Below are 17,795 nucleotides of genomic sequence, written 5' to 3'. Positions count from 1 at the left end.
GACAAAGTTATAAGGTTTTTCGACTACGCTGAATAAAATGGCTATCTCAGAATTTTGATCCGTTGACTTTGGGAAAATAATTAGCGTGGGAGGGGGACTAGGTGCCCTCCAATTTTTTTGGTCACTTAAAAAGGACACTAGAACTTTTCATTTCCGTTAGAATGAGCCCTCTTTCAACATTCTAGGACAACTGGGTCGATACGATCACCCCTGGGAAAAAAAAAACAAAACAAAAAAACAAAAAAGAAATAAACACGCATCCGTGATCTGCCTTCTGGCAAAAAATATAAAATTCCACATTTTTGTAGATAGGAGCTCGAAACTTCTACAATAGGGTTCTCTGATACGCTGAATCTGATGGTGTGATTTCTATGACTTTTAGGGGGTGTTTCCCCCTATTTTCTAAAACAACGCAATTTTTCTCAGGCTCGTAACTTTTGATGGGTAAGACTAAACTTGATGAAACTTATATACTTAAAACCAGCATTAAAATGCGATTCTTTTGATATAGCTATTGGTATCAAAATTCCATTTTTTAGAGTTTTGGTTACTATTGAGCCGGGTCGCTCCTTACTACAGTTCGTTACCACGAACTGTTTGAAAGACAATTACTTTCTGTAAACCCCTCTAAGTCCATGACAATGCCGATTTGTTTCCTCAAATCCTCGCCCTGTTTTCTTAATCCTATCCCTCCTGAAATTTATGCATCCTCGGTTAAATTACTTGGAGTCACAATTTCTTCAAATTTAAAGTGGGATATCCACGTTAAAGATATCATCCATAAAGCTAATGCGTCTATCGCCCTCCTTAAGCTCCTAAGTAAATATAGCGTCCCCCCTTCTCACTCCTTAAGGTTGTACACGTCTTTTGTCCGCCCGCATCTTGAATATGCTAGTCCAGTTTGGCACCCTGGCATCTCCCGTAAAGAATCTGACAAAATTGAGTCAATCCAAAAAAGAGCTTTGCGAATAATTTTCAAAGAAGGCAAGGTGCCTTACTCTCTGCTCCTAAAAAAAAAGCTAGTTTGGAAACCCTTGAGCGAAGGAGGTCGTCGTTGTGCCTCCGTTTTTCAAAAAATGCAATAACGAACCCTCGGACGACAAGTATTTTCCCCAAACGTCACTCACCATCCAGATTACGACAGCCTCGATCTGTTTCTGAGCCTATCCCAGTTTTGTCTCCCATTCGCTGCGCTACTTCCAGATATGAAAAAATCTTTGTCCCCTGCATCACAGAAAAAATAAATAAAATAGCCAACTAGTTCCCCCCCTTTTTTCATGTGAGGTGCTTTAGGTCGTTACACTAATTTGCTTGCCCCCCGCTGTTTTGGTTTAGTTTCCCTTTTAAGTCATATATGTTTTTTCGTGTGTTTTATGCTTCGTTCTTTTTTTTGTGAGTTTTTGGACTTTTTTTTAGTGTCCCTTTTAATTTGTAGATATATATGTTTATTTCTTGACTTTTTTTTGTCCCCTTCCCTTTTTTCTGACTTGTATTTTTATACATAATTTGATTATTCATTATTATTAGTGTTTTTTGCTTTGTTTGTTTTATTAGTCGACTCCGAAGTCCGAATTCGGCCCCCTGAGGGCTTGTGATAGTGATTTTTTGAAATAAATATCTTATCTTATCTATTATCTTATCTACTTATGATATCCTGCACTTTGAACAGCCCAATTAAATTTTGAAATACGACCCGGGAATGGATATCGGATTTTACTTATTGAAATCGAATGAATACTACTGCTTTAATTAAAACAATCATTCTTGTTTCTTATTAGTTTACTCGATACATTCTTACTTGTTTTAATTCTAAAATATTCGAAGTGTTAAATATTGGGAGAAAAGAGGACAGGACTCAACTTGAAAAGTGGTGAAGCCAACCTTGATGCTCTGAAGGGGAAATATATTTCTAAAAGAGACCATCCTCACTAAAGCATTTGCCCTTGCATTACCAAGTCCAAAGAACGAAAAATAAGCAGAAAATGCAGCCTCAACTTTAGACCTCGACTTTATCGACTTCGACTTTATCCGACACATGCGAGTTTATAGTTTAACTTTCGGCCTTCCCGACGGGCAAAGCAGGGCATTGAACAAGGAATTTTGTCAGATTAGAAAAGAGCTCTTATTCGTATGCCCCTATTATATTATAAATTCATAATTGAGAATAAGCTTAAACTTACATATTAAATAGGCCAGTTTAAACTTGTCTCAATTGTGGGGTAAAATTCTAGTTTACGGTCTTTTTGATATCTTCGAAAGCAGTAGAGCAAGGTCAATAAAACTCTCAGAAATACATCCAGAGCCTTAATTAGCTCCTAAAAAGATATTATGAGGCACCTATCTTCATCCTTTCTCCTTCCAGAGTGTACTGCCTTTGATGACCTTTAACAATCTTTGTGTTACAAAAAGTGACATCTATAACATAGATATTGTGTCCAAATGAGACACTTGTTTTGCTTTTAATGCACCGGTCATTTAGCCAGGAAAATGTCCTTAATTTTTCCTGACTGTGGAGCGTACTTCAAAATTAATTTGGTTAAATTGGCTCAAAAAAATAAGTTTTTTATCCAAATCGTATTTTATTATGATTTTTTGTACAAGTTAAAGAATATTTTTGTTAATATCACAAAAACGAAATCCACAAAAGAAGATACAGAGAGTGGACAGGGGCAGATGAGCACTTAATTCTCAAGGATTCAATTAACCATATTCTTGGAAAGAAAGGCCATGGACCACTTTAAGCTTACCTAAATCTACTATCATAACAATGTTGCTTTGGCATCTAAAAGTTATATCTGAAAGTTCTCATACAATTCCTGTCAGTCATTTGTGAAGCTGTTTGAGGATCAGTAGTGAATATCCTCCAGATGTAAAACAATTACAATTCCCGTCAGTCATTTGTGAAGCTGTTTGAGGATCAGTAGCGGATTGAATATGATCCTCCAGATGTAAAATGTCACCAACCATTGAGAACAGTTTGGGAAATAGTTTTTGGCAATTATCTTAGAAGTTATAAAAGATTATATACAACTTTTAGAAGTGACAACGGTAATAACAACAAAGTTACGGAAGATGACTAAAATATGAGCAATGAAAACCATCTTTTTAAAAGTATATATACAAGAACAGAAAATAATTTTATTGAATACATCTTCAGTTTTTATGCTTAAAACGCTTTGCAAAATGTTCCATCTTCTGCTCCAAACTATCTAAAAAAAGAAGAAAAAGATTAATAGAAAAGAGGGTATGAACACAAGACTCAATTTGAAGCAAGAAAATGGAATTTGAAACATGAGCATCCAATTATTTATATCTGCTGTTCTTATTATTAGCCCATAATGGCGGATTTAGACGCAATGGTTTTCTTCAATCCTTACGTAAGAGTATATACTACAGTTTTATCTCTTATGTCTGTCCTCCAACATGCTTTGCTGGCAGTTACTCAATAACGGTCGAAAAGTCTGTCCCAAAATTTACTATTTTAGAAATTTTGTAAAACTAAAATCTCTGCTCTTAGATAATTGCACCCGGCTTAGGTATTAAATGCTTGCGAAAATGTGAGACTAAAAACTTTTGCCGCAAAACTTTTGATTAGACAATCTCTCAGCCTGTAAAATCGGTATAGCAAATATACTATAATAATAAGATTTTTGGAAGTAAAGTTCATTCTGCAGTGGTAAATCTATTTTGCATTGCATCGCTTTTATAGGGAGGGGGAGGCAACGAGTCATAAGTAATGTTTTTCCAGGCCAAGCAACTATTTTTAGAGGTTGTCAGATTTTTTTTTCTAGTTTGTCCTAACTTACAATAATTATTTTATACATAGTGGCAAGTTCAGATGCACAGAATTTTGACATTATTTTCAACTTGAAAATTTTTTCAGGAATCTTAAAGCCTTTCAATTAGAGTAAAAAGCGCTAAACGCCATTTAAGCTTCCCTAAAAATCTAATAGGACATTGTGAAAAAAATTTAAGATGAAAGTATTAACAAAATCTTTAAAGGATTTGGTAAAATCTTATCAAAATAAAATCTATCAAAATTTATAACAAATAATTTAATAATGCCAATCTGAGTGAAAAGATGGGCGAGGCCTTTCCCTGAATAGAAAATCTCTTCACATCCATTTTATGTGAAATGGATATTTGAAGTGTCCATAGGCCAATGTGAACAAGTCCTTTAAAGAAACTAAAGAGAAATAAAAAAATGTTATGTTTTAACAACATTTAAGATTGTCTATTTCAATGTAGAAATCATTTGATATAAAAGACATGAGTTTTTGCAGTCTGTTTTAGGGTGAAAGTATTCTTAATGATATCTGAATGGCAGCAAGACCAACTTTCGAGCATTTTTATGAACAAAACATAAATTAGAAAGTTTAATCTAGAAACAGCTATACAAAATGGTAAAATTTCCTGTCCAAACCAAATATATTAGAGTATCGACTAAACCATTAACGCCATCTAGCGTTTGGAACTATTCAAGCTTCATAAATGTGTTGTTTTTTTTTTCAGAAACAGGGATTAGAAACTTATTACTAAACTTATTTTGCCAAGCACACTAATTTTACCTTATTATTACACAGAAAATAGGCCAAGAAATACCAACTGCTAGATGTAATTGGCGTTTTTTGATGGACACTAGCCCCAGTTCCCATTTTTATAAGTTGGGCATGCTTTTTGGCCATATCCCTATACAAGTATTAAACAACAACTGGATGCAAGAAACGTGGTGACGGAGGCTCCTACCACGAAGATGCAAAAAAGGGTGAAGCGCTCATGCAAAAAAGGGATTGTCCTTGCTGTTCAAGATGTGGGGCTGTAAACCCTAAGAATGGGGTTTTCGACCATGGCGATTTCTATGGTGCACTCTTTGTTTCGATCCATTGCCGTTTTCAAATATTTCCAAAATCTTTCTCAAAATCCCATACATTAGTTTTCACCATTATTTTTTGTTTTTATGTTTAATATGGACAATAGTTATCATTTCTGAATCAGGGTCAACTGGCGATTGTTTTACAGTTCAAACTTTATTTGAAATCGCATTTTTAATTCCGAATGCTATGGAAGGGATTTGTTCTTTACTAGGTTCTAGCTATCGTTGCATCCATGAAGATATTCTTCTCTTAATCACTTAGAGTTAGGGGGAATGATGCCAAAAGAGCAAATAAGGCTTATTCCAAATTAAGAAGAAGGAGAAGATTGTAAAAAAGATTTCGTAAGGTGTTGCAGAAAAAGGAGTGAATTATGGCGGCAGCAGAATTAGCTCCTTTGCGTTCCTCTACAGAAAGGAGTTGTTTTTACCTATTTTAGTGCCCCTGATGCTTTTTATTTCCTGCAATGGTGATAAGAAAAAAGGAAGCGTTTTCTTTACCTATTTTAGTGCCCTTGATTCTTTTTATTTTCTGAAATGGTTATATGAGAATAGGAAGCATTTCTTTACCTATTTTAGTACCCTTGATGTTTTTAATTTTCCTGCAATGGTGATAAGAAAAAGGAATCGTTTCCTTTACCTATTTAGTACCCTTTATGCTTTTTATTCTCTGAAATGATGACATGAGAAAAGGAAGCGTTGGCCTTTGAAAATAAATAAACTTCAGCGAAATCACTGGAAGTACAAAGGAGTACTACAGTAAATTCTGGCAAGGTACTGAATTGCTTCAAAATGAAGAGAAAATTGAAATCAATAACTTTGCTTCAACCTTTTCTGCGATTTTCGGTACTCAACAGCAACCAGAATGTTTATAAATTTAAAATAAGGGAAGAAATAAGGGAAGGAAAATTGAAACAAATAACTTTTGCTTCAACCTTTTCTGCGATTTTCGCTGCGAACACCACATAATGTTTATAAATTCAAAATAAGGGAGGGAAAATTGACACAAATAATAATTGCTTCAACCTTTTCCGCAATTTTCGCCTCTCAACATCAACCAAAATGTTTATAAATTTAAAATAAGGAAAGAAAATGAAACTGATAAATTTTTCTAGTTGTAAATATCGCGCTGTGCTTTATCCAAAAAGGAGATTCAGCTACACAAGTTCAAATTTCTTCATTCACACATTCGCCCTAATTGTGTGGAGGAACATAAATGCAAACCTAATTATGTTACAAAGATCTACGACTTTCACTAAACATAGGAAAATTTTCAATACAAAGTACAAGATAAGATATAGTTAATAAATGAAATTCCTTTTTGCAAATAATTTAACCGCATTTATTTAATGCACGAGATTAATAAATATCCCAGAGAAATGATCGGACAGTGCTTGTGTTGCAGAATAAATATCCCAGAGAAATGATCGGACAGTGCTTGTGTTGCAGAAAAAGGTGTGAATTATGGCGGTGCTAGTATGCAAAAACATAGGCCTTTCTAAAGGACTAGAGGCTCTCTAGGTAGTGACAGAGGCTTACAGTGCTAGACCTTTGTATCCTATAAACCTTATAATTATGATTACTACGATGCCCTTGACTTTCTCTAGGAGCCTTTTTCTACGCACTGACAACTGATCCACTGGGACTCATCCTTCCCAGTGGATCTGATGAAAGATATTCATCAGAATTTTTCTTAGGACTCCTTCCCAGTGGATCCCAATGAAACTGAGAAAATTTTCTCAGTTTCATTTTCTTTCCTTATTTTAAATTTATTAAGATTTTGGTTGATGTAGAGCAGCGAAAATTGCTGAAACCGCCTATACAGTGCTATGACAGTGCTAGTTAAATCAGGGCTAGTTCGGACAGTTGGCTTGCTTACGACCCAGCCCTAAACGAAAAGAAGAAGAGTATATTTTTCTGGATTTTTTTTACAGATACGACATGCTCCATCTCAACTGCATGAATTCAAAAGACTATAAGTTACAATATATGACTTTCTAGAGGAGAGTGAAAAAACAGTTCGACATGTTTCTTTTTTTTTACTATTTATAACATTTTTTCTAACACATTGTTCACAATGACATTTTGTTATTTTTCTCAACTATTTCTAGTATTACAAATTTGCTGACTATTTCTAGGAATTTGCAAAAGAGAGAAGAGGATACAATACATCTCGGAAAAAAAACTAAACTTCAACTTGCATCTTAGGGAATATTTTCCCTCTGAAACAAGAGATTTAGTGATAAGCTTGCAGCAGTAGTTTGCATCAGAAGACTAGACATTCGTACCAGTGGATTCATTCGTCTGAAATCTATCCATTCACCGAGCCGGAATTATGATATTACTATAAAACATAAAATGGCGAAGAAAGGAGAAAACGAGAACAATAGACAGCTGGTGAAAAAATTGAAAAATTATGCAAATATTTCGGGCAAGACCTCTGCTTGACCGTCCTCAGTGCAGAATGAAACTGATAAAATATAAAAAACCAAACCTTAAAACAAAACACAAAACTAAAATAAGATGACCCTTCCGGAGTAACAGTCAAAGGGTAACCTTTCAGTAACCCTTTCGCCGTTACTCAGAAAAGGTCATCCTATTTTAGCACATCCTGTCCATTGTCCTCGTTTTCTCCTGTCTTCGCAGTTTTATCATGAGTAGCCAGTGTGGTCTCAGAAATTATGATATTACTTAAACTTATTATTAGAGAAGGATCTAAATTTGCTTATAGAATAGGAAAATCATTCCTTTTTTCAACAACTTCTAACGTATTTTCCTTCTAAAAATTTAAAAAATATAGCTCAGTATATACTTAGAACTGAATTTCAACTATGGAATGATAGTAAAATTGTCGTCTTCAGCTGATGTATTAAAATAGTAGCAGAGAACAGAAAAATAAGAAACCAAAAGTTGTACAGGAAACATAAGCCTTTAGAATAAATGAGAAACCTTCAAGAATAAAAATTAGAATAAAATAAGAATAAAATTTGTACAGGAAACATAAAACTTTAGAATAAAATGGGAAACCTTCAAGAATAAAAAGAATATAATAAAAAGAATAAGATAAGAATAAAAATTAGAATAAAAGAAAGAATAAAAATAAGAATAAAAAGAGGAATAAAATAAGAACAAAAATAATAATAAAATAAGAATAAAAAATGAGCCAAAATGAACCAATCAAACGAGCAAAATTTTAAAAATATTAGACTTCAAATCTCAATTGGAAAAAAATAATTGTCATAATGCCTTTTGAATTGGAGCAGGCGGTTTATTTATTGTCTGAAAAGAGGAACATTTTTGTTCTGACCTAGACAAACGAAGCAAATATAATAAATTAAAAACTTTCAATTAAAACAATACTAAATGACCTCTATCTGTCTAATAATTCTATAGAAGAAGGCTAATGAATTAAACTTTGTCGGCAGCACTACAGCAATTTAAAAACCAGTAACAAGGACAGTGAAAATGAAATGTGGTTGTTTGAACTGGTCAATTGGAAATTTACCCAACCACATATATCTTGAAAGATTGGGAATCTAAGTTTTGATAGTAAAGACCTCCTCAGTTATGTAGTGTTTGGCAGTTGCCAAAGCCAAACTTAAAACAAAAAAACATGGTTGAAAAGTCAGTACTTTATTTTCTACCATTCTGTGAAATTTTGTAAATAAGAAGTACGCCCTTTTGTCTATGTTGATTTTTTTTTTCTTTTTACTTGGTTCATTTTAGCATTCAAATCAAATCTTAAATACAAAGAGAAATATTTGAGTCTTTTCCATCTTAAAATAAGTCATAAAAAACCTACCGCATAGCTGTCGTTTCATGATCGGCTTGTAGACTTTTGACTCAACTCCTTCAATTAAAATTTGACTATTCAGCTTGTTCATCTCTAAATTCCCAGGAACTGATATACTACTCAGAGTTGCCATTATTTTATTCAACATTGTAGCCCTAAAAAAATTTTAAACATACATAAATGAAAAAATAATTGTTCCTATTTGTCTAAAGCTGGAAAGTTACAAGTGAAATATTGCAATAGTATACAAGCAACAATAATGTACAAAGAATCCAAAATTAACGAAATAAACATCTTAAATCGAGGAGAAAGAAAAATGGAAGGCTAATGCTAATAGAAGGAAATTTGCAAACCTGGGGGTGATATGAAGATATCTGGTCAATAATTGTTTACCGATCCTCAGAATTAAGTAAAATTTCGTAAAAATGTATATTTTTACGAAAATTAAAAGACGTAATTCTCGTAAGAGCTTCTAAAAAAAAATTTCTAGCAAAACTGAATCCAATCTCTTAAGAGGAGACTATGACTATAGATCTTTGATCACCCCTACTCTTTTTTGACGTTTCATTTTATCCCCTCCCCACCATCTTTCCCTCTCTCTCAAGATTTTGATTCTTAAAGAGAAATTTACCGGAAACTGGCGCTATCTCTTAATTAATTATACATAAGGGACATCCAGAAATACAAAGAGTCAATACAAAAATCCAATACATATTTTAAAATCTATATATATAAAAATAAGTTGTCTGTGTGTGGATCTGTGGATCAGGTGACGTCACCTGAAAAAACTGGATCAGGTGACGTCAAAACTGAAAAAACTAAAAAAAGGCAAAAACTACAAAAAAACTAAAAACTAATAAAAAAAATAAAAAAGCTAAAAAACTAAAAAAAGGCAAAAACTACAAAAAAACTAAAAACTAATAAAAAAGCTAAAAAACTAAAAAAACTAAAAAAAGGCAAAAACTACAAAAAAAAACAAAAACTAATAAAAAAAATAAAAAAGCTAAAAAACTAAAAAAACTAAAAAAAGGTAAAAAACAAAAAAAACTAAAAACTAAAAAAAACTAAAAAAAGGAAAAAACTGAAAAATAAGCTAAAATAAAGGTAAAAACCAATAAAAAACTAAAAAAAAAACTGAAAAATCTAAAAAAAGGCAAAAACTACAAAAAAAACTAAAAACTAATAAAAAAAGTAAAAAAGCTAAAAAACTAAAAAAACTAAAAAACTAAAAAAACTAAAAAAAGGTAAAAAACTAAAAAAAAAAATAAAAAATAAAAAAAAAAACTAAAAAAAAGGAAAAAACTGAAAAATAAGCTAAAATAAAGGTAAAAACCAATAAAAAACTAAAAAGAAAAAAAGGAAAAAACTAAAAAAAATTTTCATCTAAAAAACTAAAAAAAACTAAAAAAGGTAAAAACTAAAAGAACTAAAAAAGAAAAAAATAAATGACGACACTCAAAGAGAAAGCGACCAGGACAAAAGGAATGTTCGATTAGCAATCAACAAAGCACCGGGACACAGGGAGTATAAATGACGACCAGGACATAAGTAAAAAAAAAAACTAACAAAACTAAAAAGAAGGTAAAAACTACAAAAAAACTAAAAAGAAAAAAACTAAAAAAGGCAAAAACTACAAAAAAAACTAAAAACTAATAAAAAAGCTAAAAAACTAAAAAAACTAAAAAAAAAGGCAAAAACTACAAAAAAAACTAAAAACTAATAAAAAAAAAAGCTAAAAAACTAAAAAAACTAAAAAAAGGTAAAAAACTAAAAAAACTAAAAGCTAAAAAAAACTAAAAAAAAGGAAAAAACTGAAAAATAAGCTAAAATAAAGGTAAAAACCAATAAAAAACTAAAAAAAACTGAAAAAACTAAAAAAAGGCAAAAACTACAAAAAAAAACTAAAAACTAATAAAAAAAGTAAAAAAGCTAAAAAACTAAAAAAAAAATAAAAAAACTAAAAAAAGGTAAAAAAGTAAAAAAAATAAAAAATGAAAAAAAACTAAAAAAAAGGAAAAATAAAAAAAAACTAAAAAAAAGGAAAAAACTGAAAAATAAGCTAAAATAAAGGTTAAAACCAATAAAAAACTAAAAAGAAAAAAAGGAAAAAACTAAAAAAAAATTTCATCTAAAAAACTAAAAAAAACTAAAAAAGGTAAAAACTAAAAGAACTAAAAAAGAAAAAAATAAATGACGAGACAAAAGGAATGTTCGATTAGCAATCAACAAAGCACCGGGACACAGGGAGTATAAATGACGACCAGGACATAAGTAAAAAAAAAAACTAACAAAACTAAAAAGAAGGTAAAAACTACAAAAAAAACTAAAAAGAAAAAAAAACTAAAAACTAATAAAAAAACTAAAAAATCTAAAAATCTAAATAAACTAAAAAAGAAAAAAAATAAAGGAGAAAAACAAAACTAAAAAACGAATGTATATACAGACCGGGACACCGGGATACAAATGACGACCGGGACACAGGGAATATAAATGACGACCGGGACACAGGGACACAACTACAACGGGGACACCGGGGGAAACAGGGGGATATAAATGACGACCGGGACAGGGAATGGTCGATTAGCAATCACCATCAACAAAGCTCAAGGGCAATCATTAGAATCATGAGGTATAGATCTGAATACAGATTGTTTTCCCATGGACCATTATATGTTGCATGTTCAAGAGTCGGTAAACCTGACAATCTATTTATATGCAAAGACAATGGGACAGCAAAGAATGTTGTATATTCGCAAGTTTTACGTAGTTAAAACCATATATATATATATATATATATATATATATATATATATATATATATATATATATATATATATATATATATATATATATATATATATATATATATATATATATATCTATATTCACAGGTGGGACATAGGGACACAACTACAATGGCGCGTAACTATTATGGCGCGTAACGACTTACGCACGCGGGGGGGCTTGGGGGGGCGCGAAGCGCCCCCACCAACTAGGTGTTGGGGTGGCGCGAAGCGCCACCCCAACAGCTAGTAGATATATAAATCTTAAAAAATAAAAAAAAATTAAGGGCAAATAGTAACCTTTCTTTCAACACACTTAGTACCATTATTAAATGCTTATCATAACGAAGCACTAGTTTTTCAACACCTCATCATAAACAGATACGGCCTTTGATTAAAACTATGTATTGACAGATTCTTTTATCTCATCGCCTTTGTCGATGTTCTGTTCGCTTAGAAATGATTTCATATTTAAAAGAAGATGCAAGCCACTCAGTCAAAGTCTGGGCCGTAAAGAGGATGATCAAATTCCTCCTATGCAAAATCTATAAGAAGTTTCAATTTTAATTCCACGCATCAAATAATCATTAACCAAGTATGGTCAATTAATTCCTTAAAATTTATATTACCTTTACTTAAGAGTCACATTGATCTTCTAACCAGTGTATTTTTTTAAGGATTTATCCATACACTTCGCAAATTTGACATCCTTTGCTCTGGCTTGACACTTTATTCCGGATTAGTTTTCGGCGGGTATTCAGTGGAGGGCGGCTATTCGTCATTCTTTTTTTAGCGTTTTCTTTCCTAAATTCCCGACAATAGAAACTTTGTCGAGGATCTCCTGTTCTATATGATTTTAATACTTAAGTTTATAGTTGAGTTGTTGAGGGAATCTATTTATCTATCATTCTACGCTTTACTGAAGAAAAATACGAAAGACCGTGGATTGTCAGTTTAATTGACATATGCTGATATCTGTTTTCTAAAGTTTTGATAATTTCTTGTTTATGAAAATAAAAAGTGAAAAAATTTTAAACTTGTTTTCAGTAAAGCGCAAATTATGTTCTGGTCTTGAGAAGGCATGGGGAAGGCATGCTCGTTTTAAGTTTGACTCGGTTGTTTATTGTAATTTCAGTTCGTTTTGAGTTTCATTGATTTATCGATAGTATGCGCACAGCACCTTTGGTTTCTTCAATATCCACTTCAACACACACTGAAAGTTTCAGCTTAATGCCATCAACCGTTCCTGAAGCACTTATGATGCATCCGCTTGACAACCTGTGTGGGCATTGTTTGTTTTTTTTTATTATTTCCATACAGTTTCTATATATCCCAATTTTTTCACCTTAACATTCTTAGTTTTAATAGCAGTAGCCTAAGCTTTAGTGGCAGTAGTAGTAATAATATTAACAGTAGTAGTAGTATGAGTAGAAGCAGCAGCATTATGATGCAAATATTTTCTTTTGGTTAGTTCAAAATCCCTCACACCGAGCCCTATTAGTTTCAGCTACACACACGAAACTGTTCCTAAGATATTGCTGTTTACACCCTTTTGATAACCTGCATACAGACGGCGTGTTATGATTTAGTTCACGTCCCCCCCCCCCCTAAAAATTCATTGACAACTTCACATTTATACCCTTAGGCATAGTTATAATAGTAATCAGAGTAGTAGCATTAATATTACTAATAATAGTATTGACTAACGGTAGTACTACTAGCAGCAGTAGTCTTAACATATAGCCTTTTGGTCAGTAGAAATTCCCCCTCATCAAGTCCTAGAAGTTTCAACTTAATATAATTAGTCATTGCTATGACATTGCTGATATGTCCTTTTGATAACCTGTATCATCATATAGTTTTTGAAATTTTCATCTCAGTGCTCTTAACCTTACAAGTACTTGCAATAGAAGCAGTAGTACTAGAAGTAAATGTAGCAGTAACCGTAGCATTAGCAGTAGAGTGCACATATTGCCTTTTGGCTACCTCGAAAATTTGATTGGATGTGTTTGGGAAATGCTGGGCGTGAGAGGGGAGTTAGTTGCCCCCCAGTCACTTTTGACTATTAAAAAGGGCACTAGTCCTCTCAATCTCCAATCGGAAATTTTTTTTAGAAGTTTCTAGGACAACTCCTTTGATAGACAGGTGATCTTTCCGTAGCTCAAAAAGGGCAAAAAACAAAAAACAAGACAGTGGACAAAATAATCGAACTATAAATAGCGAAAAATTCCAAATATCTTGACTTGGGAAGCTGTTATCAACGAAAGACGAAAGATAAACAAAACTCACATCTTAATGACGTCCAACACGATAATATTCACCATGCAATAGCAACGAAACGAACAAAAATTTGACAAATTAGGTTGTCCCTATTGTATATCACAATGCAATAAAGCAATACTAATGATATAGGTGGTGTTGGGTTTGATGATAAATCTCATATTATTATTATCATTATCATTACACGGAGACTTCATCAGAAACCGTTGATAAAGGCTTCCAGATGAAAAGCCAAAATATTCAGAATTTGTTATTATTTAAAGTTGACTTCTTTTTGTTTTTGTCCACTGTATAGCATTAAAATATCACAGCCGTTTTCTATATTTTCATCAGTATAATTTTGGTTAGAGCTGGCGTAACTCTTGGCATAATTTAAACTAAAAAAGAAAAAAAAAATGAAACAAACTTGATTGATTGTTTGAATTGGTTAACTAGAAACTCAAATTACCATATACATATTGGAAATAGGGAATTCAGTTTTTGGTGAAGAGATCTCTATATTCAATTATGCAGTTTTTGGTAGTACCGGGCGCCAAAATCAAAAAATAAAAACTTCTTACTTACTTTTTTTTTAAAGCTTACTTTGACGATGAAAATCGTCAAAGTAAGCCAAGAACATAGGGTCCTAAGAAGGTGTAGTTTTCATTTGAAGATATAGTTGCCTTTAGGAATCAACAGATTTGTAATGTTTGAACTTTTAAAGACAAAAGCGCTGTCAAATTCCCCTAATTATTTTTACTTCTTTTACCTCATGTGGCAAGAGTGACAAAAACAGCAATGCCCAAAAAAATTCGTAATTTTCAAATAACCAAAAAATTTTCTAAGTTCTTTCAAACCCATTTATTTTCCACGTTTTTCGCACACTTTTTTTATTAACAAGATCTGGCTAAGACAATTGTAAGACTATATCATGAAATAATTCGGTTTTGAAGTTGTAGTTTTACTCCAAATATTAGTTTCAATTTTACATTATTTATAACAATTTCATACTATTTTAATAGTAAAATCAGCTTCAAAGTAGAGAGGGCTGTCAATTTCAACTTTCCAAGGAAAGTCTTGAACTACTGAACTTTGAAGTAACAGGCTGCACATATTTACAAAATTCACACATATTGCCAATCGATGCACCTAAGTCGATACATACACATGGTACATCTAATCTTCTTTTTTTAAGGAATATATTTGACTTTGGAGGGTCAAAAATGTAAATTCTACAGAAAAGACTTCTTCAATGAAAATATAAAAAGACAGAAAGAAAAAAAAACCAGCTGGAGAAGTGAGGGAAGAAGTAAACAAAAGCAAAACTTGTAGTTTTCCCTCTCAAAATAGCTCTTAAATACATTACTACAATCATTCTGTAGCAGCTAATACTAATATACATTCCTTCTTCCTCCACCATTCGTCAGAAGTACCTCTAAATCATTTAGTCCCAAGGATGTTGGGCTCCTTGTCCTTTAATAATTAGCATTTTTTTAAATGAAGTAGAATTGATTTAGCTAGCGATTTTGACATATACTGAATTAATGTAATCTGATTGATCAAAAACTTTACCATGATAACTAGTTAAGAGAGAGAGGAGTCACTCCAGATTGATACAAAAGACCCCACCCCCCGATTTTATATAAGAGAATAGATATGTATGTTTTGCGACCCCCAGCCTTCCCTGGAAAAATCCTGAATACCTCATTCAGCTACTGATTTGTAGTTACTTTGTAGGGAGAATACACCGTTGCCTCTCCCGCAAGCATTATAACCACGAGCGATTATTCAAATCTACAAATTCTAAAGTTGTGCACTGAGGTCGCTAACAAATTTGACATTCAGAATTTTGTCCATTCCGCTCATACGTCGCCCATCTAAAAAAAATCACTGTTTTCTATATTCATTTATACGAGTTTTACTTAAATATCTACCTTTTGTACTTCGTTTGAAAACAAGCCATAATGGCTTTCATATAGCAGTTGTAAGCCGAAACAAGCCATATGGTTCAGAACCATATTGGAACTACAAAGGTTACTCCCAGTTGTACTTTTTTGTTTTATCTTTCGGATCAAGGGTTCTCAAACATCTTCCATGTCCATAGTCTTTCCAAAATTATAATGTGATTATGCTCCAACTTTAGAAAAGTCTAACTTACCTAACTGCATAATTACACCATAATTCTTGGAAATGCTTAATAGTCGTTTTCAAAGATTGCTGGTTATGCTTCCATTCAATACCTTCATACGATGAATCAAACAAAATCAGCGGTATTTCAGATGCCATAGAATATTGCGGCTTCCTAAAACAAGATTTATACTTAATACAAAGCTCGGAGAGCTTTTTTGTACTTTAATACAATGGTTGCAAAATTTAGGAGATTGTTTTAAATGAGCATTTTCACAAATTAACAACCAACAAAACTTTTGTGTTTGATCTCTCACAGACGTGAGTGTCCTCTGTCCTAGAATCTGAATTTTTAAAACTTGTCATTTAATTACTAAATATTTACAAATTAACTAAAACGAATAATACTCAGAAATTCTATAATGTAATTTCAACATTCAAATCAATTAATTCATTTCGAGCATTTAAGCCATTAAAATGAGACATAAATTAACAAAATCCCAGAAAAATCAGCCCCTTTCTAGTGTTTTGGACCCCAAACATTCAGAACACAACCGAGCACGTAGGTTAATCAATCATTTTTTTATCATTTTAGGCTAAAAGAAATATAAAATAAGAAAGATCCAACACTTCATCCACCTTTTTTTCATTCAAAGCATTCAAAAGTTGATGAGGCCCGTCAAAATTTAAAACAGGTAACAAGATTGCTGCTGCTGCTGATGACATCGTAGGACCAAAATACGTAGATTACCAGACACAATTTTGCTTTTTAGCAGGGTACACGATGGTACATAAATTCTTTGACCATTACCGACGATAATAATTACAGTCCCCTTGAGTGTAAAACTACGTCCAAATGTAAAATCACCAGATCCAGGACCTAATTCAAGAACATCGGGGATAGTTTCAAACCGGCGAAGAAATTAGGCCGCCTTTTGATGGGGATGATAGAATCGATGGGAATCTTCTAGTAGGATTCACTGTGAAAATCTTATTTTTGAAACGTTGTAAATTACATATCACAAGTAAAAGGTCTTGCGTCTTTTTCAGGGGCAAGAAACGGGAGTGAGGAATATTCAAACCAGTGCCATTAGTAAACAATTTCATATCACCATCAACAGCGTCTCAAACTATAAAACATTATTACAATTTTTACTTGTTTTGGGATTAACAATGACCCCCACGCCAAGGGCATTTTCATCTGTAGTTGCCAAAATGGCATCCAGACGAATCCACAAGTCATTCTTATTAAAGATCTTGAATTTTTTTATCAGCCATCTGAGCAAACAAAGCCCCCATTCATACTGAATGATTGCGTCACCATTAACGTCTGCACGCGGTTTATATGCCACTTCCGTTAGAAACTCAACAGGATATTTATTTTGAGCGTTCATGAACATGTTCAGAATATTCAGACCTACAGTAGCCCCAAGACTGTCAGTATTTGATTTAAAGCAGTATTCACATTCTTCTTCATGAAGACTGTCAAGTAATCCCGAGTTCGAAAACGGAGCATAGAAATCACTGTGACCAGGTGGCTTTCATGCTTCTTTTTTGTCTATAATTCATTAGTTCTTGGTGACGCAAGATTCGCTATGAATTTGAATAGCAACGGAGGTTGAAACTTTAAATTCGTATATTCCAATTCGTAGATTTTAGAATAACCTTAATTGTGTGATCGTTTGTGATTAATCAACTCACAAGCATTGGTACTGTACTTCTTGTTCAAATGTCAGATTTATTGAAGAGTCAAATCTAAAAATATCGTATTCTTCTTTACTAAACTTAAAGCATTTTTACTAATATTCCTAGTTGTGTTTGCAACATTCGCCCTATCACACCATCTGCTACTTTACAAACTTTTTACCCAAAACTTATCCATCTATCATGCACATTGTCTAATTTTATACTCTTTATTTCAATATACAACTGTTCCTGGAAAGTTTCTCTCAAATTATCATTT

At 32.5% G+C, this 17,795-nt stretch overlaps 1 protein-coding gene across 2 annotated transcripts in view; it reads right to left on the bottom strand.

Annotated features, from left to right (window-relative positions):
- Positions 1-3,082: 3,082 nt before the first annotated feature.
- Positions 3,083-17,795, bottom strand: part of LOC136033899 (tRNA pseudouridine(38/39) synthase-like) — a 31,378-nt gene continuing 16,665 nt past the window's right edge. For both annotated transcript variants that reach the window (XM_065714899.1, XM_065714900.1), the window contains exons 6-8: positions 15,864-16,007; positions 8,673-8,818; positions 3,083-3,209 (exon numbers count right to left, since the gene is read on the bottom strand). In XM_065714899.1, the coding sequence (XP_065570971.1) occupies positions 3,154-3,209; positions 8,673-8,818; positions 15,864-16,007 (346 nt within the window). In that variant the 3' untranslated portion in view covers positions 3,083-3,153. The remainder of the gene's footprint in view (positions 3,210-8,672; positions 8,819-15,863; positions 16,008-17,795) is intronic.

Source organism: Artemia franciscana, chromosome 12 (assembly GCF_032884065.1).
Source record: "Artemia franciscana chromosome 12, ASM3288406v1, whole genome shotgun sequence".
In the NCBI taxonomy this organism is placed as follows: domain Eukaryota; kingdom Metazoa; phylum Arthropoda; class Branchiopoda; order Anostraca; family Artemiidae; genus Artemia; species Artemia franciscana.
The sequence above is the reverse complement of the archived record's forward strand: the minus strand, read 5'-3'. Positions and strand labels throughout refer to the sequence as shown.